The 24,096-nt window shown below is 53.2% G+C and overlaps 1 protein-coding gene across 2 annotated transcripts; it reads right to left on the reverse strand.

Moving 5' to 3' along the window:
• Position 1: 1 nt before the first annotated feature.
• On the reverse strand, positions 2-19,261 carry Vill (villin like). Of its 2 annotated transcripts, XM_041677523.1 has the most exons (20): positions 19,245-19,261; positions 14,611-14,793; positions 14,386-14,460; positions 13,896-14,101; positions 13,305-13,413; positions 10,354-10,464; positions 9,889-10,088; positions 9,432-9,510; positions 9,251-9,349; positions 8,632-8,767; positions 8,298-8,398; positions 5,882-6,019; positions 5,619-5,777; positions 4,843-5,022; positions 4,178-4,323; positions 2,846-2,987; positions 1,270-1,455; positions 960-1,031; positions 569-826; positions 2-377 (listed from the first exon to the last, which is right to left on the reverse strand). In XM_041677523.1, the coding sequence occupies exons 2-20, from the start codon at positions 14,674-14,676 to the stop codon at positions 264-266; spliced, it is 2,577 nt and encodes an 858-aa protein (XP_041533457.1). In that variant the 5' UTR covers positions 14,677-14,793; positions 19,245-19,261; the 3' UTR covers positions 2-263. The 2 variants fall into 2 exon arrangements, with proteins under 2 accessions (XP_041533457.1, XP_041533458.1); XM_041677524.1 differs by lacking the exon at positions 5,882-6,019.
• Between the last annotated feature and the right edge of the window lie 4,835 nt (positions 19,262-24,096).

Here is a 24,096-nt window from a genome sequence, read left to right on the forward strand (position 1 = left end):
GCCTTAGAGTCTTTTTACATAGACACCAGAGACTCCGTCAAGGCCTCATGCACACCCCTTCCCGCCATCATGGGGTCATCTGGAGTGAGCAGGCGGAAGGAGCCCTTTCCACCCAGGAGGGTATTACCCAGAGTGCCACAGGGCCCTGCTGCCGAGAAGGTGAAGGCACACAGGCCACACCTGACACCAACCAACTGGCTTTTTATTAGGAACGGGGAGGTATTCAAGGAGACTCGGGGTGTGGCGAGCAGGGCTCCCCCAGCTCAGAAGAAACCCAGCTTCTTTTTCTCTTGCTGCTGCTTCCACTTGGCCATGCTGTAGAACTCCTCCTTGGATTTCCCAAAGATGTCTTGAAAGTCAGAGTCTGAGAGATAGAACTGGGGGAGGGGGTAGGAGTGGCGGTGGGAGGGACAGGATTCCTGTGCCACCCAGAGGTGTGATCCATCCACACTTCTCCAATCTGCCCACTGCCTGTCTGTGACCACTACCAGGGGGGCAGGGTACCCGGGGCCCCTCCAGTGCAGAGTTAGGTCGCAGGCCAGTGCTGACAACAGCGTCTGGTACCTACCTCCTTGCGGGCAGGATCCACTCCCTGTGGCAGGTCCTCCACGGCCTGGTGCATCAGCCTTTCCCGAGGCAGGCTCCCATTGGCTGCTGAGCTGCTGCAGCCCTCGCTAGGGCTTTTGCTGGGGTTCTTGCCATCCACTCTGTGGCCCAGCTTTAGATCATTCTCTGGGCTTTCCTGGGAACTCTTGAAGGCCAGTAGGGTCAAGGGACCTGCCTTGTTGTCACCCGGCCCTCGAGTTAGCTGGAAGTTATGTACTTCCTGTCCAGAGAAAAGCTCACAGAAGATGGAGGACTGGAGCCCACTAAAGATCACATTGAACCCACAGACCTCTTGGCACCATCTGAACCCAGACCACTATGTGGGGCCTCCAGGAAAACTGCTGGACACTTACTGCTGTTATCTCAGAGATGGCAGATGCTGGGCCCAGGCTTCCTTCCACAACCTCCTCATAGGACTGGTTGTTCTGGGGGAGGGGGGGCAGGAGTTGGGGCGGGAGTTGGCATAGGACTGGTTGTTCTCAGGGGGCAGAAGTTAGGGCAGGATTGGGGGGACTGGCAAGGGAAGGAGCTCCCTGAAACCCAGGCAGGAGCCTAAAGGACAAGGTCAGGTCTCCCCCTTACTCATGGGAGATCCTCAGCCTGGAGGGGGGGCTCTTACAACGTTCCCCAAGACAAAGATGGGGGAGGGGTGCTAGGCCTCACCATCCACTTGTAGGGGTCCCAGGTGACAAACCACCCAGTGAAGGTGGCAGGCTCATGGCCCTGCTTGACCACAATGATGGGTGTGTCCAGGAGCCTCTCTGCTGGATGAGTCCTCAGGTACTCCCGGCCCCAGGCCACTGCCTCCTTCCTCTGCTCACCTGCTTCTTCCCCAAGCCACAGGAAGATCTGGGCCACAGAGAAAGCCTGGGCTGGGACAGGTGGAGGAACCTCCTCCCGACTCCATGCTGCCAGGTAGCCTCAAAACCCTGCGTGCATATGCCTGGCCAAGAGCACTTGCCCAGCAAGGTGAGATGCTCCCATGCTGTGAACACTTGCCATCACAGGTATGCAAACATGCATCTAATATAAATAGTTACAAAGCACTAGCGTGTGCTAGCAACTAAACACGCAACAGTGAAAGGAATCCAAGTTACTGTCCCCAAACCAGGTAGTGTGGCATGTGTCTGTAATGACGGCACTGGCAAGGTAGAGGCAGGGGGATCAGTTAGTTCAAGGCCATACTTGGCTACCAGAGAGAGTTGGAGGTTAAAAAAAGGGCCTGGGGTTGCTTGCTTAGTCAAGTCCTGGGCTGACACCTAGAGGGGGTGGGCAGGCCCAAAATCCCAGCAGAGTCATAGGCCAGAGGAAGTTCAGGTTACATAGTGAGCTTAAAACCATTCTGGCCTATAGAGATTCTGTCTCAAAAGAAGCAAAGAGTTGGGAAAAATCTCTGCTCTCAGAGTCTTCATGGGAGAGCAGGCCACATGTATGTTTCAGAAGAAAGTGAAGAAGGATCAGGCAGTGCCGAGGCCATAAGCAGGATGTGCCTGGCACGCTTGGGACGGTGAGAGCCACCACGGCTGGAAAAAGGGCAGGAGGTGGAGTCCGGAGATTTGATCAGAGAGCGTTGGCTAGGTAATAGGGGAGCTTGTGAAGTGGGGAAGAGGGGGGAGATGTAGTCTGGGCTTGGGAGCTCAACCTCCTCAGAACTCAGACAATACCACACACAATGACACACAGACACACACAGTGACGTCACATTTGGCTACATACACCATCTCATAGCCACGCAGAATTTCACAGCCCCACACATACAGTTGCTCAGTCACGTCAACAGCCTATCATGTGTCCCTTCTTTCTGTCTCACACAGACACAGGTGCACACACAGGCAGCGCCACCAGCTACAACTGGTCTGGCCGGTTCTGTGTAGTACTGGACCATACAATCGCTGGCATCGTCTACCCAGTCAAATGTGCAGGTTCAGAGAATCATTGCATGTATGCTATTATCCAATCAGTGTTTCCACTTACTCCCATTACCATACAGTCAGTCACAGGCCCTCATGGGGAGTCATACATGGCATCATAGGACACACAGTAATATATACAACACGCAAGGTTATGATCACACACAGCCCAACTCTTGTTCCTAGTATGTTGTGGTCTTCCTATCACACCCAGACTCTCAATCCCTGGCAACAATCAGTCACAGGCTAAGTTCACCTTCACACCCAACTCCACCAATGCGGACACGCCCAGCGTTCCCAGCCCAGCTGAGCTGGAGTGACCGCCTCACCTCCTGACAGGCGTCTAGTAACATGATGTCATACTTGTCCAAGTCCTCTTGGTCAAAGAACACCACTTCCGTGAGGACCAGGCAGCCCGAGGGGCTGGAGCACTCAAACAGTCGGGGCTGGGTGCTGGAGACCTCGGGAAGCCTGGCCAGAGGAGGGGCTGTGAGGGGTGCCATCTGGGCCACACTGGCCCTTGGCATGTGTGCCCCACCCCCACCTCAGGGAAATCCGTCCTCTGGGACAGGAGACCTGGGCTTTCCTCTGGACTCCACCCACCCCTTGGCTTTCTCTGGGAGTGCCTGCTCTGGGCCAGGGCACCTTTCTTTCAGGGGACAAATAGAGAAGGTGACTGAAAGTCTATCAGCCGCTCCATGGATGGGGCAAGGGGACCTGAGACCTGGTGGGGAGAAGCTGAGCTGAGGCCCTGTCCTCCTTAGAACGGGAGTCACCTGCATTCAGTTAAGCCAGGGAGTAGCCTCAGGTCCAGGGTGGGAGGAGGGGAGCAAGTCTAGGAGGGTTGTAGAACATTTAACTATGTAAAGATGCATTACATCTGTGTGTGCTGTGTTTAATTACGTAAAGATGTGTTGCATTTGGTTTCACCTTGCCTGCCTACGGCACCTAATTTGGCCTAATAAAATGCTGGATGGCCAATAGCTAGGCAAAGGAGGAGTAGGAGGGGTTGGTGGGCAGAGAGAATAAGTAGGAGGGGAACTCCAGGCTCAAAAGAGAAGAGAGCTAGGGAGAAAGAAAGGGACGGGGCATGTAGGGGCCAGAAACCAGGCAGCTGCTAGACAGCCAGACACAGGGAAGTAGAACATACAGAAAGAAAGGTAAAAAATCCCGAGGTAAACTGTAGATAAAAAGAAACAGATTAAAATAAGAGCTAAGATAAGGCCATGCATTTATAATTAATAAGAAGTCTCTGTGTCGTGATTTGGGATCTGGTTGGTGGCCCAAAAGAGAGCCTGGTACATGAAAGCCCAGAAGACTTGGGTGGAGGGCAGCGCCCAGGGACCCAGCTCCTTCAGTCCTTGAGTCTTAGTCTGCCCTTACCCCTGGGTTTGTCCTGCTAGGGATTGCCCCTAGAGGTGGTGCAGAAAGAGGATTCTGCCAGCAGAGGGCGCCATTTCTCCATTTGCCCTGGCATTGACCCCATCCAAGTTACCAAGGGCTGGAGACTGCAAGGCAGGTTCCCGTGCCCCTGCAGGTGGAGGATGGTGAGTCCCTCAGTTCTAGGCTTATCTTTCCAGCTCTCTGTGTGATTCATTAGTCACCACCTCCGGGCCTCAGCTCCTCCTCAAGATAAATATTTTCTCCTGTTATCCCATTACCTCTTGTTGCTGGGATAGGGGGCCCGGCCTCCGAGGGCTTCCCAGAAGTGGGGAGGCTCCCGACCCTCCAGCACCGTCTCTGTGTTATTTCCAGCGAAGACAGTGACCACCATCCGCGCCATCTCACGCTGGTCCCCACTACAGCCCTGGCAAGCAGTGGCTGGGTCAAACCCTACAGCAGGCAGGGCTTCACCTCCAGTCCCATGTCCATTCACTGGGGTCTGTGTGGAGCTGGACCTGAGCCAAGGGAGGCCTAAGCTATGCGGGGGACCCCTGTGAGCAAGGCATCTCCCTTTCAGCTGAGTCTCTCTGGGCCCAGAGTGTGGATGAGAGAAACTCAGGTTTGGGAGTCATTTGCGGTTTATGCTAAAGATAAAACAACAATAACAACAACAAAACCCACAAGCAAACAAGACTAGGCCTCTCTCTCTTTCCTAGAGAGACTTGGGGAAAGTCCACAAGCAGGAAGGAAGGCAGCCAGAGCCAGGCTTGCCTCTGCTCGGAGGAACCCCAGTTCACTTGTGAATCAGGGTTCCTGGGCCACTTTACACCACCCACAGAACCATCCCACTGCCTCTATCTAGCTGGGTTTCAAGCCTGCATTCGGGTGGAGGGGATCCCTCTCTGACTCAGCGACACTTTCCCAAGTGGTGATGCACTGGTACCTTCCCAAACCAGAGGTAGCAGACATCTGTTGTGACCAGGAAGAAGATGTCACTGGACATGAGGGAGGAAGCGCGGGCTGGCACCTCCATAGTTCTGGTGTTGAGGCTGTCAGCCCCTTGCATGTGGAACAGCCTCGTGCTGGAGATTGGCGGCCTCTTCCCTCCATTGTCTGCACACCCCTAGAAGAAGGTGGGGGCCCCAGCTGAGGCAAGGGCTCCTGGGAGCAACCTCCCTGCCCTAGAGGTGAACAAACTGCTTCACAGGCTACCACTGTCCTATGGCCCCTTTCAAATTAGATTGTCACCCATTTCAGAGGGCCCAGAGCAAGCTCCTGCCACCATGGTGTGCCACCTCATCTAGGCACAGAACCAACAGAGCCAGGGGTCATGAGACCTCTGAATTGGACCTAAAATGAATCCTTCATTTTTGTGGTTTTTGTTAGATAGATGATGATTGTTATTATTATTGATTATTATTATGAGTACATGCATGTGTACACGTGCTTGCGAAGGTCCTGGGATGTCAGATGTCATTCTCAGGAATGCTCTCCACCTCCTCTGAGATAAGGTCTCTCATGGCCCGGAGCTCACCAGTGACGCTAGACTGGCTGGCCATTGAGCTCCGGGAATCCTCCTGTCTCCACTTCCCCCAGGCTAGAATCACAAGCACACAGTGTCACACCCAGCATCTTTGTGTGGAGGCTAGAGTCACTCACGCCCAGGCTTGCACACCTCTCCAGCCCCCGTGTCAAGGGGAAGTCCAACATGGGCTCTACCTGGAAGACCACCAGCTGTCCCTGGAAGATGGCCAGGAAGTGGGGGGGCTCTCTGCCCATGGTCACATGTGCCTGCACCAGTGCTCCATGGTACATGAGGTCCATCTCCTCAGCATTGCCGTTCAGGGCCTTGGTGTCTTCTATGGTGGTCTGGAGGCCCTGCAGAAGGGAGGGGAACATTAATGGCCTGGGGTTTCCTCTTTCACTCTTAAAGTCTAGGCCTCAGGCTGGAAGGCAGCTGATATCCTGGCAGGTGTGCATACCTGCCATAGGTACAGGATGTACCGGACACTGCCAAGTTTCTTGTATGTGTAGAGGGCAAGGTAGCAGTTTCCTGAGCACAACTGGCCATGGTGCTTGGGGTCCACAGGCTGCCTTTGTAAGTCCTGGATGCACCACACCTGGGGACCGAGGGACCCGTGGGCACAGATGAACCTTACCTGCAGCAGCCTGCCCATCCGCACCCAGCCGGGAAGCTCTCACTGGCTCCTCTGTGTCAGCAAGCGCTTACCCAGTTCTGTGACTTCATGCTTCACATTGGACCTGTGAGTGACCCTTTCCCCCACAGACCTCAGCAACCCCACGCCTTTGCTGGCCTCCCCTCCCCTCAGCACAGATTTAGTTTGCCTTCTGCACCTGGGAAAATAAGCGGAAGACTGGAATCTACACGATGGACCCAGCTCCTGGCCCCTGGCCACCTCCGTCTAGACCCCAATAGCTATGGCCCTGACTAGGGGCAGACAGCACCCAGACAGTACCCCTCCCCCAGGCGCAGAGGTGCTCTGCTCAGGCCAGGAGGGTAGAAGCGAGGCTGAAAGAGAGGCCTTGGCACTCTGGAGGGAAAAATTTCTCTTTTCTTTGTAGTGTCATTGACAGCAACAACAAAACAAACCCCTAAACAACAACAACAAAAAAAAAACCAGGGTTGGGGTGTGATTTAGTTGGTCGAGTGCTTGTCTGGCATGCACAATGTCTTGGAACCCCTTAAAACCAGCATTCTGCCTGTAAGCCTGGCCCTGGGGAAGTGAGGCAGGAGAATCAGAAGTTCAAGGTCAGCCTTGACAGTCTAGTGAGTTTGAGGCCAGCTTGGGCTATGTGAGACCCTGTGTAATAAAACAAACAGAAAACCAGAGACTGCTCAGAGGCTGAAGGGACAGCGCTTGCTCACATTTGTCTGAGTGATGGCTTGTTGCTATGGGAGCCACACCTCAGCTTTAGAACCAGACAGAACTGGTGGAAGTACGGGTCTGTGCAGGCTGGCTCTCCCAAGCCCCAGGCCTTCCCCCCTGTAGCTGGGGATCATAGTGCCAACCCCACTGCGCACCAACCACAGCGCCTGGTGTCCCTGACCCACAAACCCCACCGCACATATGCCAGCCCGGAACCTGCACCTGCTGTTCATTACCCACACAGACTGACAGCGAGCGTCACCAAAGGACCTCCCCTCTAGACCAGGACATCAGAACCCCGTGTTTTTCTGAAAAGACTGCCACAGCCCCAAACCTCCCTAGAGGAACACTGACCTGGGTGGGAGGACTCCCTACTTCCACAGGTCCCTCGCCTTTGTGCTTGGAGCTGATCTCAGACCCCCTTTGCGACTTCCTTGCCATCCTCCCTCTTGCTCTGTACCTCTGCTTATTCCCCAGCCTCCCTCCTGTCTCCTCTCCCCGGGTTTCCTCCATTACCCTGTCTCCTCTCAGTCCGGCTTTCCCAGTCTTCCCGCCCACTCCCTCTGTCTTCTTCTTCTCCCCTCTCCCGTTTCTTCTCCTCTCTCCATCTCTTCTCACCCATCACTTCTGGTCATCCATATAAGGGCAAATGTAGGCAGGACTTCTATTTCCTCTGACCTCAGTTTACCTACAGACTTAGACTCCACTCCCGTCTCCTCACACATAGACACACACAGGTTGAGTAGCCTTGTTCCCTTTCCCAGAGGCTCATAGCATCCCCACATTAGGAGATGCTTGGGGGCCAGATTAGACCATAATCTCTGCGTCCATTTTTTTTAAATTTATTTATTTGTTTGTTTGGTTTTGGTTTTTCGAGACAGGGTTTCTCTATAGCTTTGGAGCCTGTCCTGGAACTAGCTCTTGTAGACCAGGTGTTTATTCTGTATACAGTGTTTTGACTGCATGGCTGCTTGCATACCAGAAGAGGGCGCCACATCTCATTATAGATGACTGTGAGCCACCATGTGCACGCTGGGAATTGAAATCAGGACTTCTAGGAAGAGCAGCCAGTGCTCTTAACCTCTGAGTCATCTCTCCAGCTGAACTTAAAACAGGCTTGAGGGAACTAAGGGTTCTGCCTTAATATGTCCAACAGGTCAGCATGAGAACACTGGACTGAGGCCAAATGAGGGGTTTGTAACAGGTGTGCAGGGTCCGTGATTTATGTGTCTGCACCAGAGTTGGCCACAGGGCATGGTTCATTGTCCAGGTGTTATCCAGCTGTGTGCCTGTGAGTGAGTGTCCATGGTGTGTGCGAGCCAGCTGTTGGAGAGTGGACATGTATGTGTGGGGGTGTTCCTGGGTGGCTTTAGCTATTGAGACAGTGTCTCTTGTCATTCAGCCTGGCCAGCGTGCTGGGTTTGCAGGTGCGACTCCAAGTCAACTGTTCCTCAATCAGCTGTTCTCTGTCCTTGTGTGCATACCCCCACCCCCAAGCCAGTGCCCTCACCTCCACTTGCCCAGAGCCGTCATCCACCATTCTGAGCTGGGCCGCTAGCTCAGGCTGGGTGTGCAGCTTGCTTACATCCAGTTTTGCCTGCATCCGTTTATCTGTGTATGGAGTTTAGAGTCAGTGACATTCCTCAGTGTCCCTGGGCCCAGGCCCTCCTCACCCTTCTCACAGGCCCAGGACACGCCCTCTTTCTGCTCATCCTCCTCCTTTGTTCTGCCCCCTCCAGATTTAGAATCCCCAGCCGCCTCTGGTTCCGTCCAGGTATGCCCATGTCCCAGGCTCCACCCCCGCATCCCCCAGGCTCCACCCCCAGGCTCCAGCCCCTACTCACGGCCCACTCGGTGTTTTTTCCCATCTGGCTCCTTCAACCACGTCTGGAACAGCTGCTGGAAGGCGGTTGACTCTGCACCATCGCTCACCACCTCCACGTTGGTGTAGCTTGGGTAGCCCTTGGCCTGGATGAAGCCCTGGGACACAACTCTGTCAGGCAGGCCTGAGGCCCAAGGACTCTAGGCTGTGTTCAGCCCCCAGAAACATCTGTCAACTGTGGCTACCAAGACATCCAAGCTCTGAACTGCATCAATTAACTAACCATGTGACGCTTTTTACAAGCCGGCTCCCTCGCCACTGATCTTCAGGTCTCTGAGGGTAGGCAGGGGCCCCTTAGTCCAAGCCTGGTGAAGCACTGGCCATGACATACCCTACTGTCCCATAAATCTCCTCTGCCCCAAGTGGAGAGGGCGCTCAGGCCTCAAGGCCAGGCTGAGACCTGCACACGTGACGTCTTGGCTGTCAGGAATCTTCCCCGCCACATAAGGTTTCGGGGGTAGACACACTCACTTCCTGACCCTGGAATATGTTCCAGGAGAGCCATTTCTTCCCTTCAACCCTAGGCAGGGCATCCTGAATCAGATCTGTCTTGCTTCCCCAGAGGGGCCCCAGGACCTCACCACAGCCCTGGTGAATGCAGACTTCTTGTCCTGGGGACTGGACTTCCGTCCCTGCCACATGTAAATCTTGAAGCCACCCTGGTCCAGGAGATAGCAGCCCTAGGAAAAAGGTTGAGTCTGGTCAGCAGGAACTGGGGTTATGAGGGGAAAGGGTAGGGTACCAGACCCGGGCTTTTCTTACTTCCTCTTGCAGGAGGTCCTGGGTCAGTGGGCGGGTCGCCAATTCCTGGACTACCAGGTCCATTCCCTTCTCAAAGACACTGTGGGGCAGGCATCCAGATGTGAACAGCTGGTCTCTTCCTGGCCTGATGCCAGCCTAGTGCCCTTGAACTCCTCTGGTTTCCCAGAGACTGAAGTCATGAGTCGTCAACTCAATTATTTTGCCTCTCCTCGGGGCTTAGGTAGCTCCTTGACCCCCCACAGGGCCTCAGTTTTCCCATCTGTACTATGGGCTTTTCACTGATGCTACCACATGCCACGCAAGAGTGCAGATCATATGGGCCCATCACCCCACTTGACCTTCCCTGGAGACCTCTGTGTATTTACTAGAGGTTTCCGTGGAGAAGCTTTGTTGTTTTAATAACGACACACAGTTGTGACCCCTCACTATCCCCGTATCCTCCCCCAGTTCTGCTCACTGGTAGAGACGGATGTTGGCCTTCTGCTGCTGGCTAACGCTGTCGCTGGGCACAGCGGCACTCATGCTGCCTGATCTGCAGCCCAGCACAGCCTCCATGATGTGTACGAGGTCCGTGGCTTTGTTCTCGTCATCCACCACACCGATCTGGGCACGGCCACTGCGCTCCCTGTCCCTGAGGCTGCAAGTCAGGGCCAGCGCCTGCCGGAGAGGAGCCGGGGCTCAAAGCTTCCTGGGAACGGCCCCTCGGTCCACACACAGCCCAGCCAGGTCTTTCTTGGTACCCATAGGCACGGGGATAGGGCCAGGGGAGCTGGTGTCCTGTCATTTTAGTGTTCCCAGGTCTGCTGTGCTCTACCTAACAGAGGCCCGAGCCCACTACCCCTTGAGGTGGTCAGATGATGGGCACTTAAGGAGCTTCCTCTCCCCAAGCCCTGTACTCCTGGTTCTTAGGGCAGACACTGACCCGCGACTTCTCAGAAATGCTGGTTTTGGGTCCATTCCATTGGATCATCACCTTGCCCAGGTCCAACAGGAAGATGTCTCCCTTATTAAAGCTGTTCCAGGACAAGGTCACCTTCCAGAGTCAGGAGAGAGGTGTGGAGGGAAAAGGTGTCAGACCACCAGAACCAAAGGCTGGGGGAGGAAAGAGGGGGAAGGGGGAGAGGGGGAAGGGCGAGGCAGGGTGTGTCGCCTGTATGCGTGAGGTTGTGTGCAGCTGTTTATGTGTGTATGTGAGATAGTGCCTGCCACAGCATGCAGGCTTGCATCATCATAGCCACACGTGACCTTTCATGTGGTTACACAGAGCGGGACATAGGCAATTGCTTATCTCTGTATGAACATGTATACATGCGTATATGGGACACATCATGCATGAACAGGAGCATGTTCTCAAGGGGACAGTATCTATGTGTCTGTGTGGTGACAGTAGGAAATGGAGCGTAAGGATGGTTATTGAAACAGACACATTTTGAGGACACTGAATAATCCCAACGGCATAATGGGTTAACCAAGGACTGCATGATGCCCACCCCCACCTGACCAGGATTCTGTGGGGTTATGGTGCAGAGTCTAGGAAGGATTGTGTGCTTCCCAGGGCTGCTGTAAGCTTGGTTGACTGTCATATAAAGGGGGGAATAAAGGGTCACCCCCCACATTGTAGATGATGCTCATTGCGCAAACTCTGGCCGTGAGCTGAATGCCTTGCTCCTCTGTTAATTTCCTGGTGCGTGAATGAAAGGGCACTGCTTGGACTGCAGTGAGGGTGCACCCGGGAATGACAGGGGTAACAGTGTGAGTGTGTGTGAGTGTGTGAGTGTGTGTGTGAGTGTGTGTGTGTGAGTGTGTGTGGTGTGTGTGTGTGAGTGTGTGAGTGTGTGTGTGAGTGTGTGAGTGTGCGTGTGAGTGTGTGTGAGTGTGTGTGTGAGTGTGTGTGGTGTGTGTGAGTGTGTGTGTGAGTGTGTGTGAGTGTGTGTGTGTGAGTGTGTGTGGTGTGTGTGAGTGTGTGTGAGTGTGTGTGTGAATGTGTGTGTGTGAGTGTGTGTGTGAGTGTGTGTGAGTGTGTGTGAGTGTGTGTGTGAGTGTGTGTGAGTGTGTGTGTGTGTGTGTGTGAGTGTGTGAGTGTGGGTGTGTGCGTGTGAGTGTGTGTGAGTGTGTGTAGTGTGTGTGAGTATGTGTGTGAGTGTGTGTGTGAGTGTGTGTGTGAGTGTGTGTGTGTGAGAGTGTGTGTGTGGTGTGTGTGAGTGTGTGTGTGTCAGTGTGTGTGTGTGTGAGTGTGTGTGTCAGTGTGTGAGTGTGTGTGAGTGTTTGTGGTGTGTGTGAGTATGTATGAGTGTGTGTGTGTGGTGTGTGTGAGTGTGTGTGTGAGTGTGTGTGTGAGTGTGTGTGATTGTGTGTGTGAGTGTGTGTGTGAGTGTGTGTGAGTGTGTGTGAGTGTGTGTGTGAGTGTGTGTGGTGTGTGTGAGTGTGTGTGAGTGTGTGTGTGAGTGTGTGTGGTGTGTGTGTGTGGTGTGTGATTGTGTGTGAGTGTGTGTGTGAGTGTGTGTGAGTGTGTGTGTGAGTGTGTGTGGTGTGTGTGAGTGTGTGTGAGTGTGTGTGTGAGTGTGTGTGAGTGTGTGTGAGTGTGTGTGTGATTGTGTGTGTGTGTGAGTGTGTGTGAGTGTGTGTGAGTATGTGAGTGTGTGAGTGTGTGTGTGAGTGTGTGTGAGTGTGTGTGAGTATGTGAGTGTGTGAGTGTGTGTGTGAGTGTGTGTGTGAGTGTGTGTGGTGTGTAAGAGTGTGTGTGTGTGAGTGCGTGTGAGTGTGTGTGTGTGAGTGTGTGTGGTGTGTGTGAGTGTGTGTGTGAGTGTGTGTGAGTGTGTGTGATTGTGTGTGTGTGAGTGTGTGAGTATGTGTGAGTGTGTGTGTGGTGTGTGAGTGTGTGTGAGTGTGTGTGTGAGTGTGTGTGAGTGTGTGTGGTGTGTGTGAGTGTGTGTATGTGAGTGTGTGTGGTGTGTGAGTGTGTGAGTGTGTGATTGTGTGTGTGAGTGTGTGTGAATGTGTGTGTGTGGTGTGTGTGGTGTGTGTGAGTGTGTTTGAGTGTGTGTGTGTGAGTGTGTGTGTGAGTGTGTGTGAGTGTGTGTGTGAGTGTGTGTGGTGTGTGTGTGTGTGAGTGTGTGTGTGAGTGTGTGTGAGTGTGTGTGTGAGTGTGTGTGTGAGTGTGTGTGGTGTGTGTGTGAGTGTGTGTGAGTGTGTGTATGTGAGTGTGTGTGGTGTGTGAGTGTGTGAGTGTGTGTGTGATTGTGTGTGTGAGTGTGTGTGAATGTGTGTGTGTGTGGTGTGTGTGTGTTTGAGTGTGTGTGATTGTGTGTGTGAGTGTGTGTGAGTGTGTGTGTGTGTGGTGTGTGTGTGAGTGTGTGTGTGTGAGTGTGTGTGTGAGTGTGTGTGTGAGTGTGTGTGTGAGTGTGTGTGTGTGAGTGTGTGTGTGAGTGTGTGTGTGAGTGTGTGTGTGAGTGTGTGTGTGTGAGTGTGTGAGTGTGTGTGTGAGTGTGTGTGAGTGTGTGAGTGTGTGTGTGAGTGAGTGTGTGAGTGTGTGAGTGTGTGTGTGCGTGTGTGACAATAGATGGTATGAGAGAAAGTGTGAGGCTATCACACTCCCACGTGCTCCCTTCAAGGGCCCAGTACACTCCGCTCCTCCTCCTCTGCCCACATTCTCAAAACTCCCACGAGGCATGAGGAAAGACAGGGGCCCAGCAGCAGAGCAGAGGTGGGGCGGGAACCCAAGGCTGCCTTGCATCTCTTTAGTGAGATGGGCCATCTGGGGAGCTGTCGTTCACCGCTCCACACACTCCACACATTCTCCGCCTTTCTCATGCTTCAGGATACTCGGCCCCTGTGAGTCTGGAGGTCAGACCGTGTCCCCCAGTCTGCTCTCACCTCGGTGGCAGACACATGCTTCCTTCCCCTGATGTGCAACAGTTGCTGGACATTGTACACGTTGGTCTCCACGTGCTTGAGGACAGAGGCTCGACCTCCCTTCCTGTAGCTGAGGAAGGGATTGGGACCCGTGAATGAAAACACACCTTGTGTAGAAATGAATGTGGGAGTGAGCAAAGGCTCGTGTGCAAGTCTGTGTGGGAAGGTACGTGTCTGTGACACATGTGTCTGCGTACATGTGAGCATATGTATGCGTGAGCACATGAGGTGCATGAAGCACAAGTGCGCATTGCTTATCAGCATGTAGAACTGTGTAGACTGGTAAATCTGGGGATTTCAGACGTATTTTTTACCCAGGTGACACTAGTTGTGAGTACATGGAAGGGCATATTTGTGTGGTAGATATGAATGTATGTGAGCTTACATATCTTAACAATGGACATACACTAACACACACACACACACGCACGCACGCACGCAAACACGCATGCACGCACGTTACTAGTCAGCCAAAGAAAAGCCAGCATCTCAGGGTACCCTCACCAGGTACACTGCGTCCCCTCTCTCTGTCCCCCTCTCCTCAGCACTCACACGACTCCAGGGTGGAAATAACTGTGGAAGCAGTCCGACTCATGGCCCTGTGACTCTCGGTGCAGCACCGTCTGCTCTCCTAGAACCTCCTGGAGGCGCTGCACAGAAGTAACTGCAGCCCCCTGGGTCTCTGCGCTGGCCTCCTTTCCAATCCAGTAGTGCAGGTCGCTGGACCCTCCCTGGTTAGCCTTTGGGCTCTGAGGGACCTAGGGTTCAGGCATTTGTATATGTGGAGGGGGAAGGGACCAGGCTCACTCCAAGGCATGGTGGGAGAGTGAGGGATGTGGAGCCAGGGATCAAGGAGCCAGTGGACAGGCACTTGGATGAGGCTATGAGGGAAATGGGGACTAGAAGGCCCCAAGGCAGCAGCCCCTGGTAGGTGGCATGTGGTATGGGGGCTTCTGATCTCAAGACAGAGTTTATTTCCAGGCCTGAGTTTCTTCAGCTCTGGGCATTGCTAGCCCTCAGAAAGACTCCCCGAGTGACTTACGTGAAGGATGATATAGCAGCATTCCTCGAAGAAAGTCCCATGAGCCCTCTCAGGCAGTGGCAGCATCTTTAGGTTCTGAGAGAGAAGGTCGCCAAGAAGCAAGTTAGGGACCTTTACCCATGACAGCCAGCGATAGGGTGGAGGAGGGAGCTCTAGCTGGGAGGAGGGAGAGGATGACAACACTACTCCATGTTGCAGGCTGTGCTATCTGGTCTTGCCCCTCACCTCAGTAACCCATATTTGGAGGGCTCTGTGGCTGTCAATGGCTGGGAGGTCCTGGTTGGTGTCCATCCTAGGCTAGGCAAGGACGATGGTGATGCAGAGGTTGGGGGATAGTCTCTGCTAACACAGGTGTGTGTTACAGGCTCCAAGCAAGAGTTTTTCTGCCACCCGAAGCTTTCCAAATACCTTCACGAGAGAATATAACCTTTGTTAAACATGCAACTTCAGCAAACCAGGCAGATACAAGTGGATGGGCTTACAGGGGCCTGGGTAAACTTGAGCAAACGGGGAGAGGCACGGTGACAGGCGTACAGGAACCTGGTTTGTCTGTGGGAAAGCTTTCCAGCAGGCAGAGCTCTCTGGCCAGGAGTGCCCTTCAGCTAGCAGCAACATCTGGAGACAGAGTTAGAAACTGGCCACCAAGCACTTGAGGTGTAGTTCAGCTGGTAGAATGCCTAGCATGCAGGAAGCCCTGGGTTTGACCCCCAGCACCACACAGAACCAGGCGTGGCGGTGCATGGCTTTAATGCCCACATCCAGGAGGTGGAGGCAGGAGGATCGGAAGTTCAGGATTCTTCTCAGCTATAGAGAGGATCTGAGGCAGGCTGAGTTACAGGAGATCTTGTCTAAAAGAATCAAAGGGAAAAAGAAACAGGCAGACAGCTTTTAGCCAGACCTAGGGTCTGCAGACTCCGGACAGTTACTACAGATAGTGCCAAATTAGACTCTTACAAAAGGAATCAGTGGGGCTCCAGGCTGTATGGAAAGACAGGTTCTGACCTCAAGGAAAGGCAGCGGCTACACACAGGTCTGACAGAGTTAGAAACAAGCATGTAAGTAGACACCGGGCCTGCGCAGTGCAGCAGGCTGTGTAGATGGGGGCTTCACAAACAGCCACGCCTTCTGCAGACTGAGGAAGCACTGAATGACTCAAGCTCTCAGAGAGAAAGGAGGACTTCAAACAGGGGCTCTCCGTGTATACAAGGACAGCTTTGGGGAGACCCAGGCACTTCCCAGGGAAGGTCAGACAGACTTGGCAAATAGGCAAAGACCGGAAGCTGAGAAAGGCTCCGCAAACAGGTATGGGTTCTGCAGGTGCACAGGGACTTCACAGCCTGGGGATGGTTATGCTAACGGGGATAAGAAAGGACTCTGTTGAAGGGGCAGCGTCTGAAGCTACGGGGCAAGCACAGTGACGCAGGAGACTCCGCAGACAGGAGCCACACCATGGCCATAGAAAGGCCCCTAGTCGGAGGCAGGCTTTAAAGCCTGGAAGAGCCCTGTAGACATGGCAGAGCCTCATATGTAGGATACCTCCAGCAAACAGACGATGAAAATAGGTGGGGAAAACCATGAGGCCTTGCAAAGGGATTCCAGGCCTGTAAAAAGAAGCCTGCTCTGCAGTCAGGTCAGGGAGTTTGCCGAAGAGTTGAGGCTCCGTAAGCCTGCAGAGGATCTACAGCCTGGTTATGCCAAAGGTGTTGACATCACCAGAGAGGCATGGAGCTGCGGGCTGAGTCACAGGGAAGCCAGCACTGTGGGCAGGCACGTGTCACTCTGGACACAAGCAGGATTCTGAAGCAGGCCTGGCTTCTGTAGGGAATGTGGGGACCCCTGAGTCCTGCAAAGTGGACAGACTATATAGGTCAGATAGGAAGTGGATGAGCCCTGCACGCAGGTCCATCGGCAAGCAGGAGCCTACAGCGGCAAAGGTTCTGAGAGCAGGGGTGATGTCTGCAGGAGCAGGTGGGAGCCGCCTGACAAGCATAACCTCTGTCCCTTGAGAAACTCTCCACTAGAACATGCTGAACGGGTTTCCACCCAGGGCAGTTCAGACAGGGGGAGCAAAGGGGGAGCCCCCTAAAAAGATCACGGGGTCACACGGGAGACTCAAGCTCTGCAGAACACACGTAGACAGAAGATGGTTCGAAAGTGGAGGAGGCCCTGCCATCAGGCCACAGAGACACGCCAGCCATCCCGCAAATGCGAGGATATTCTAGAGAGACACTTGTGTTCTACCCTATTGGTGACACCCCTCCCAATTGGAATGTCCTCAGGAATTTCATTCTGGAGGGAGGGTCGGCTTGAGGGAGGGCTTGTCCCCCAAAGAATGAGCTCACACAGTCTGACAACTTGTCACACCACCTTGTTGGGCAGACTGGAGCAGAGAGAACAAAGTGAAAGGTGTGTCAGTGGCGGAGCAGGCTGCACTGTGAGCATGCTCGCTCAGTCATGCAAATCTCGTGTGTGCCATTTAACCCTCATAGTTGTGGTCACTGCTACTCTGTTTGTTCCTCTTCTCAATGTGGCTGCACTGGCTAAACTTCCTCTCTGTGCTTTTCATTATTATCTGTTTGGTTGGCCTGGTGAGTATGGGTGACTGAGTCTCGCTTGCAGGGCCCTCAGGGATGAAGCTTTGACCCTCAAACTTCTGATAACATTACCATAAAATAAACAGTTGTCCCTAGACAGGAACAGGCACCATAAGCAGACAAATCCTTGTGGACGGCTCTGTAGCCAGGACAGGCTGCGAGAGCATGTCAGCATCTGGAATAAAAGCGAATCTCACACATGGGGAGCGACACCTAGACTGGAAACAGGTACTGGCTCTGCAGGCGCGACAAACAAGACAAAAGTTCTGTCAACTCAGGACAGAGCCTCCATACACGACTGTGATGGAATCTGCAGCAAGTGACAGGCTCAGGTGACCAGAGAAGGTTGGGCCAATGAAGCATTTGCTTTCCTGACCCAGCCTTGAAAGATGGCCGGATATACACACAGGTGCTGCAAACAGCCGCTGAGCTCACTGGAGTCCGTGCTCGGTCATTCTGAGCGGGTAGAGGAGAAACACAGCCAAGGGCTGTGGAGAAGGGGTGTGCCAATACTGTCCTCTCACATCCCTGCACACCTGCTTTGGAAACAGCAAACGATTATGGGTTCTACAGGCATGGAGAGTGAGTTTTGGTTACTCCCCGGTGTGACTTTCACATCTAACCGAAATCCTGCTTGCCGCCTCTCCTCACTGCTACTCAATTGGCAGACACAGTCACTGGGTTCTGAGTCTCTCCCATGGGTGGCCCTGGTGCAGCAGTGACCGCTTTCTCTTGATTGGGCACCCCAGCCCGGCCCCATCAACAGCAAATGCCCTCTGTGATGGGAGAGCGGAGAAGACGAGGGAAGAGAGTTACAGAACCTTACGTGGCTCACATTCTCCCTCCTTTGTCTAGGACCTTTGAGGGCTGGGCTCAGAACAAGGTGGCCTGGGAAGGGGGTGGGGCAGGGGGCTGTCCAGGCAGAGCCACACCAGGGGAGGCTGTGAGCTGGGGCAGTGATGGGAGCCAGGTACAACACAGTGCCAGCCTCTCCTACCACCCTGAGGAAATCATGTGCTGGTTTGGGTCTCCCAACATGGAGCCGGACAAACCTATAGACAGTTGCTGACAGACTGAGGCTTGGGCAAGACGGATGTGGAAGGGAGCCACCAGGCATGCTCACAGCACCTCCAGTTGTCACCATTGTGTGATAATGACATACATGACAGACAGGCAGTAGTCCCCTCTAGCAACAGAAAATGTTATGATACACCATGGCGGGTAGGATGACAGGCAACAGGACCCTTCAGCAAAGACATGCAAAACCAGCGCGACAGGAGAGTGACCAGTACCCAGATAGGCAGGGACCCGAGGCACACAGACGAGAGCTAGAAGGTATACAGGTCATGTAACTAGACGACACATCAAGGTGGGAAGATCACTGCACAACTTAGGGCCACAGAGGAGAGGACAGGCAGATTAGCAGCCGTAAGCAGCGTCTAAGCTGGCTTCAGTGGGGGGGGGGCAGCATCATCCCAAGGGCGACTGGGAAGGTGCCCAGATACCCGCAGCCTGGGGAGTCAGACTGGAGCTGAAACCCCATTCCTGTTGCTAGGGCAGAGACATTTAAAGTATGGGGTCTCTTTACTCCTTTAACACCCCATGTTTCCTCCAGGTACCTTCCTCCAGAGCTCCCATCTTTTCCCAGAGTGTCACCTGTGGCCCACGAGCCCCCACCCCTGGATGCCCCCTTTGATTTTCCAGTACCTTCCCAGAGAGGCTGCCGTCCCATGCCCTCTGACCTTCCTCCCTCCTAGAAGCCCTCTTACCTTCCCAGGGTTCCTGTATCTTCTACATTGACTTCCTTCTTCTCCCTTCCCCAGGGGCTCTCACTCACTGTGCAGACTTCTGTCCACTTCTCTCCCCTTCTCTCCCCAGGGCACTCCTTCTCCCTCCCAGATGTACCCTCCTCCTCAAGGTGCCCCCCCCCCCCAGTAACTTCTTTCCTGCTTGGGTACCTGAGGGTAAACCCTGAGATTCCTTTGCTCAACTTCCAGGAGGGAGAGAGCACAGCCTGCTGGAGGCGGGTGGGGAGGAGTTAGGCAAACCAACTCTGGGGGTGACAGAGACCTCAGCCACATGCAAAATCTGCCACTTCTTCCCCTCACACTGGCTTGCCAGAGTGGCCCTCCTCCAGCAGCGCGCCCACCCTGGGGCTGTCCTCAGTTCTGCCAGCCTTCAGCCCTTCTGGGTGACCCAGAGCCCCGAACGCTGCAGCCCCTCTACCCCCATCCAGTTCCCAAGGCCCCTCCGGCCCAGGCCTACCTTCTGGGAACTGCTCCTGTACCTTCCTTCACCCTGCTTGTGGGCAGTGCTAGGCCTGGCAGGCTGCCAGGCTCTGCCCATCACCCCTCCCTTCTGTAACTCAATCCCAGCTCCTGCCTTGCAGGACACACCCCAGAGATCTGTGCAGCAGGGACTGGGTATTCAGACTTAGTCAGTTGATAAATATTGACCAAGCCGTCTGGGAGCCAGCCCCCTTCCCATGGCCTTGTAGACTCACCTCTTCGATACCAGTGGACAGGGAAGGAAAGGGTTGGAGGCCTGAGCTGGGCAGGAAAAACACTGATTTCTGTTCCTAGGAGCCCAAATGGGCAACTGCCCCCCAGTGGGGAGGGGCCCTTTGGGATTCAGGGGTTCAGGCCACTGTAGTGCAACTGTGATATCAAGGTCACTTTAGCAGGTGAAGGAAATGGCTGGGGCTGCCTCCCGGCATCTCCCAATCCCCCACCTTCCATCTCGGGTTGGCTGCCCAGCATAGCCCTCCCTAGGGAGCCTTGATACCCATCGTGGGAGAGGCCATGGAGTCCCGGCAGCAAAGAAATCTCTTCCACACGCTGGCTGCCCCTCTGTTACTCCTCCTGATTGTGGGGTATGAGAGTGCTGGAAACAGAGCCCTCTGGATATGCCCACTGTGCTGGGCATATCTAACAGGTCCCGTCTACGACCCGTATCACAGACACTTGTGTGGTTCTGTGTCTGGGTCGTAGTAGTTAAGGCATGCCCGTATCTCTGTGTGTTGGGCTCCACCTCTGCACCGATCGTTTGTTCCTACCTCTTTGTGTCCCTGTGTCTCCTCTCCTTCCCGTTTTATTTTTACCAGTCTGCTGGTCTCTGTTCCCATACTTCCATGTTGCCAGCGGCAGCTGATTCTCACCGGCGTCCCTTCATCTGTCTCCTTTGGGGTCTCGAAAGTCAGCAGGAGCACAGCTCAGGCCTCGGTCCCTCTCAATTTTCTACTTTTCTTCCAAGTTCCGGGGCCTCATTCTCATCCCCTGTCCCCACACCTAGATTCAGTCTCCTTACTGAACCGGGCAGTCACATTGCTTCCTGCCTACCACCCTGCTCTGGGAGCCAGCTTTGACCAGTTGGTGACTTGAAGAAGACACTCTGTGTCTTGGCCTCCCTGGCCCTACATCTTCCCCCTCACACAGCAGCCAGAGGGACTTGGAATTATTTTTTATTACATGTGTGTGTGTGAGCCTACCATGGGATGTATATGGAGGTCAGAAGGTAACCCGTGCAGGCAGGTTCCCCCTTCTGTTATGTAAGTCCCAATGGACCAAACTCAAGTTATCTTGACAAGCATCTTTACCCATCCACTCAGGCATCTTGCAGTCCCTTTTGCTTCATCTTTTTCTAAAACAGGGTTCCATTTACCCCAGGCTAGCCCTAAACTCACTATGTAGCTGAGTATGACCCTGAGCTATTTACAGATCCGCCTCCTTCTACTGCTTAAAAACTGGGATCTCAGGAGATCACCAGTATGCCTGGCTTGTTCTCTTCCTACCTCCCTCCCTTTTTTCCTCCCTCCCTCCCTCCTTTCCTCTTCCCTCTCTTCCTCCTGCGTCCCTCCCTTCCTCCCTCTCTCCCTCCTTCATCCTTTCTTCCTACCTTCCTTCCTCCTTCCTTCTTTCCTTCCTGCCTCCTTTCTTCTCTCTCTCTCTCTCTCTCTCTCTCTCTCTCTCTCTCTCAAGGGTCTCCATATATAGCTGAGTTTGGTCTCATACTCATGTTGTGGGATACTCTTTTTGGACACTGTGAAGAAGTGTCTTTGCCAAGGCTCCTGCTGATTGGTTTAATAAGGAGCTGAATGGCCAATAGCTAGGCAGGAGAGGACAGGTGGGACTTTTGGGAAGAGATAAGAATTCTGGGGGAGGGGCTGGAGAGATGGCTCAGTGGTTAAGAGCATTGCCTGCTCTTCCAAAGGTCCTGAGTTCAATTCCCGGCAACCACATGGTGGCTCACAACCATCTGGAATGAGGTCTGATGCCCTCTTCTGGCCTGCAGACATACACACAGACAGAATATTGTATACATAATAAATAAATAAATAAATATTTAAAAAAAAAAAAAAAGAATTCTGGGGGAAAAAGAGGTGGGATTTGCCGGCCAGATGGGAGGAGAAGTAACAAGCCATATGGCAGAATATAGATTAATATAAATGGTTAATTTAAGTTATAAGAACTAGTTGGGAACAAGCCTAAGCTAAGACCAAGCTTTCATAATTAATAAGAAATCTATATGTCATTATTTGGGAGCTGGACCTGTTACATACTTGCGACAATCTCGCTTCAGCCTCAGAATGCTGATTACGGGACTGTGTGCCAGGAAGTCTGCCTTCGAGGCTCCTCCCATAGTTTTATAAAAAAACAGCCATGCCTTGATATCTGTAAGAAGACTATGCTCTCCGTGGATACCCAAAGCAAAGGCTGCTTAAGCACTTCATACAAGATGATGAGCTAGTATTGACACACAGCCCCCACCCCTTCCCTACACTTAATCAATCATGTCTAGGTCACTTGTAACACTTAAAACAATGTAACACTGTACACAGTTGTCACACCTGGGGACAGACAAGAAAAGCAGTCTAAACATGTTTAGTAATCATAGCCTTCCCTCAAGTCTTCTTATTCAAGTTAGTCAAATCCAGAGCTGCGAAACCTGCATATCTAGAAAGCTAACTGAACACGTCTAATCTGTCATTCTATTGAATTAGTGAGTGTGGCGGTGGGCTTGGGAGGAGTTGGTGGATGAGTAGGGGCTGAATATCATCGAAATACATTGTATACTTGAAATCTTCCTCCCTTCCCTCCCTCCCTTCCTCCCTCCCTCCCTTCTTTCTTCCTTTCTTTCTTTCTTTGTTTTTCGAGACAGGGTTTCTCTGTAGCTTTGGAGCCTGTCCTGGAACTAGCTCTTGTAGACCAAGCTGGCCTCGAACTCACAGATCCACCTGCCTCTGCCTCCCGAGTGCTGGAATTAAAGGCGTGCACCACCACTGCCTGGCTTTGAATGAAATCTTAAACAACACATTACATTAACATTTTTATTATTTTTTAAAACCATCCTAGGGCATAGAGGCACCTGTCTATAATCACAGCACTGGGGAGGTAGAGGCAGGAAGATTGCAAGTTCCAGGTCAGTGTGGGCTACGCAGGATCCTGTCTCATAAAACAAAAGAAAATATTTACCACACTCCAACAATCACAATCAAGGGCTGCGTAAGCCCCTCCTGCAAGACGATGAGCTAATGTTGGCCCACAGCCCCCACACCCTCCCCTATACCATCTGTATCTAGGTCATCGCTTACTTTTGCTGTTGTTTACTCTTGAAACAGATTCTTGGTACCTCAACCAGGCTGACCTCGAACTCACAGAGGTCTGCCAGCCTCTCCTTCCTGCGTGCTGGGATTAAAGGCGTGTGCCACCACCACCCGGTCACCCTACACTTTTAAGCGTACAATTCTGTGGTATGGGGACACTGACCATCACCGCCATCCATTCGTATCTCTACCTCTCCCGCTTCCCATAGAGAAACTTTACGTGGCCGAGGAGATTGCCCAGTGGGTAGAACACTTACTGCAGAAACATGAAGAACTGAATTTGGATTCCTGGTATCCATGTAAAGGCCGAGTGTGCTGCACATACCTGTAGCCCAGCACTAAGACTGGGGGTGCAGTGGGGTGTCTGTGACAAGATCCTAGGTGATCTCTGGGCTCAGTGAGAGATTCTGTCTCAAAGAATAAGATGGAGCCATGATTGAGGAGGACATCCAGATGTCAGTCTCTGGCCTCTGCGAGGGAAGCTACACCTGTGCACACGTCACTCCTCTGCTCTCCCAGATGGACACAGACAGACAGAAAGACAGACAGACAGACAGACACACGGAGAATCAAAACTGGAGCTTACACTCTATAAATTCTAAATACTCATTGAGCAACACTCCTTACGCCCCCTCCACCATCGCACCTTCTGTTCCCATGATCTTGATCAGCTACAGGGGGGCATCTCACCTAAACCTCTTAACCCCTTCTTGCTGTCCCCAAGCCTCCGATGCTAGAGCAAGAACGAGGCCCTTTACCTGGACCCCCCTCCAGTTGCACATCTGGGTGCTCCTCCACGGTTCATGATTTCTAGCTGTGTGGGGCTTTCCATAGCTCGAAGGCACCCAACACATTCTGTTCCCAATTTCTGCACACCGCTTATCTGCCCGGTGTCTTTTCCCCAGGGCCCGCCAGCCTCCCCTGAATCTAGCTCTTAGCTCAAAAGTGACTGCCCACGGGGAAGCAGCCTCCTGATCCAGCCATTTCTTGCTTCCTGCTTCATGCCCTCCACTGGAACTTGGTTGGTTGGGCCCTTCTCCGGGACTTGTGGGCCCAGGTAGAATGTGGGCCCCTTGAGGGCAAGGCTCCGTCAGTGCTGTGCCTTTAAGGATGACAGCTCATGGCAACAGCAGTTAGTCAGATAGTGCACTGCTGTGATTTGTCCCATGGGGTGTGTGTGTGTGTGTGCAAGCAGGCATGTATTCTATATGGAACCAGGGCACGGAATTCTCTCCACAGTTGCTCTCTGCCCTACTCTGGCACCCCCTGATGAGGGATCTCTGAGGGATCTCAGTCTCTCTCTCTCTCTCTCTCTCTCTCTCTCTCTTTAATGAACTGATATTTCTTTTCCAGGGGGTGATACCCCTCCAACCTCCAGTTTGGGAAAGATGCCCCATTTATTGCAATCCAGCCCCAGAAGCTTAATGGTGGACACAAAGCTCCTCCAAAAGTTCTCAAAATTCTCTGTGGCAAAACCACCCCACCCCTCACGTGCCCATCCCCATCCCCGAACCC

This window comes from Microtus oregoni, unplaced genomic scaffold (assembly GCF_018167655.1).
Source record: "Microtus oregoni isolate MIOR12 unplaced genomic scaffold, Mior012 000028F_ref0000031, whole genome shotgun sequence".
Taxonomy (NCBI): domain Eukaryota; kingdom Metazoa; phylum Chordata; class Mammalia; order Rodentia; family Cricetidae; genus Microtus; species Microtus oregoni.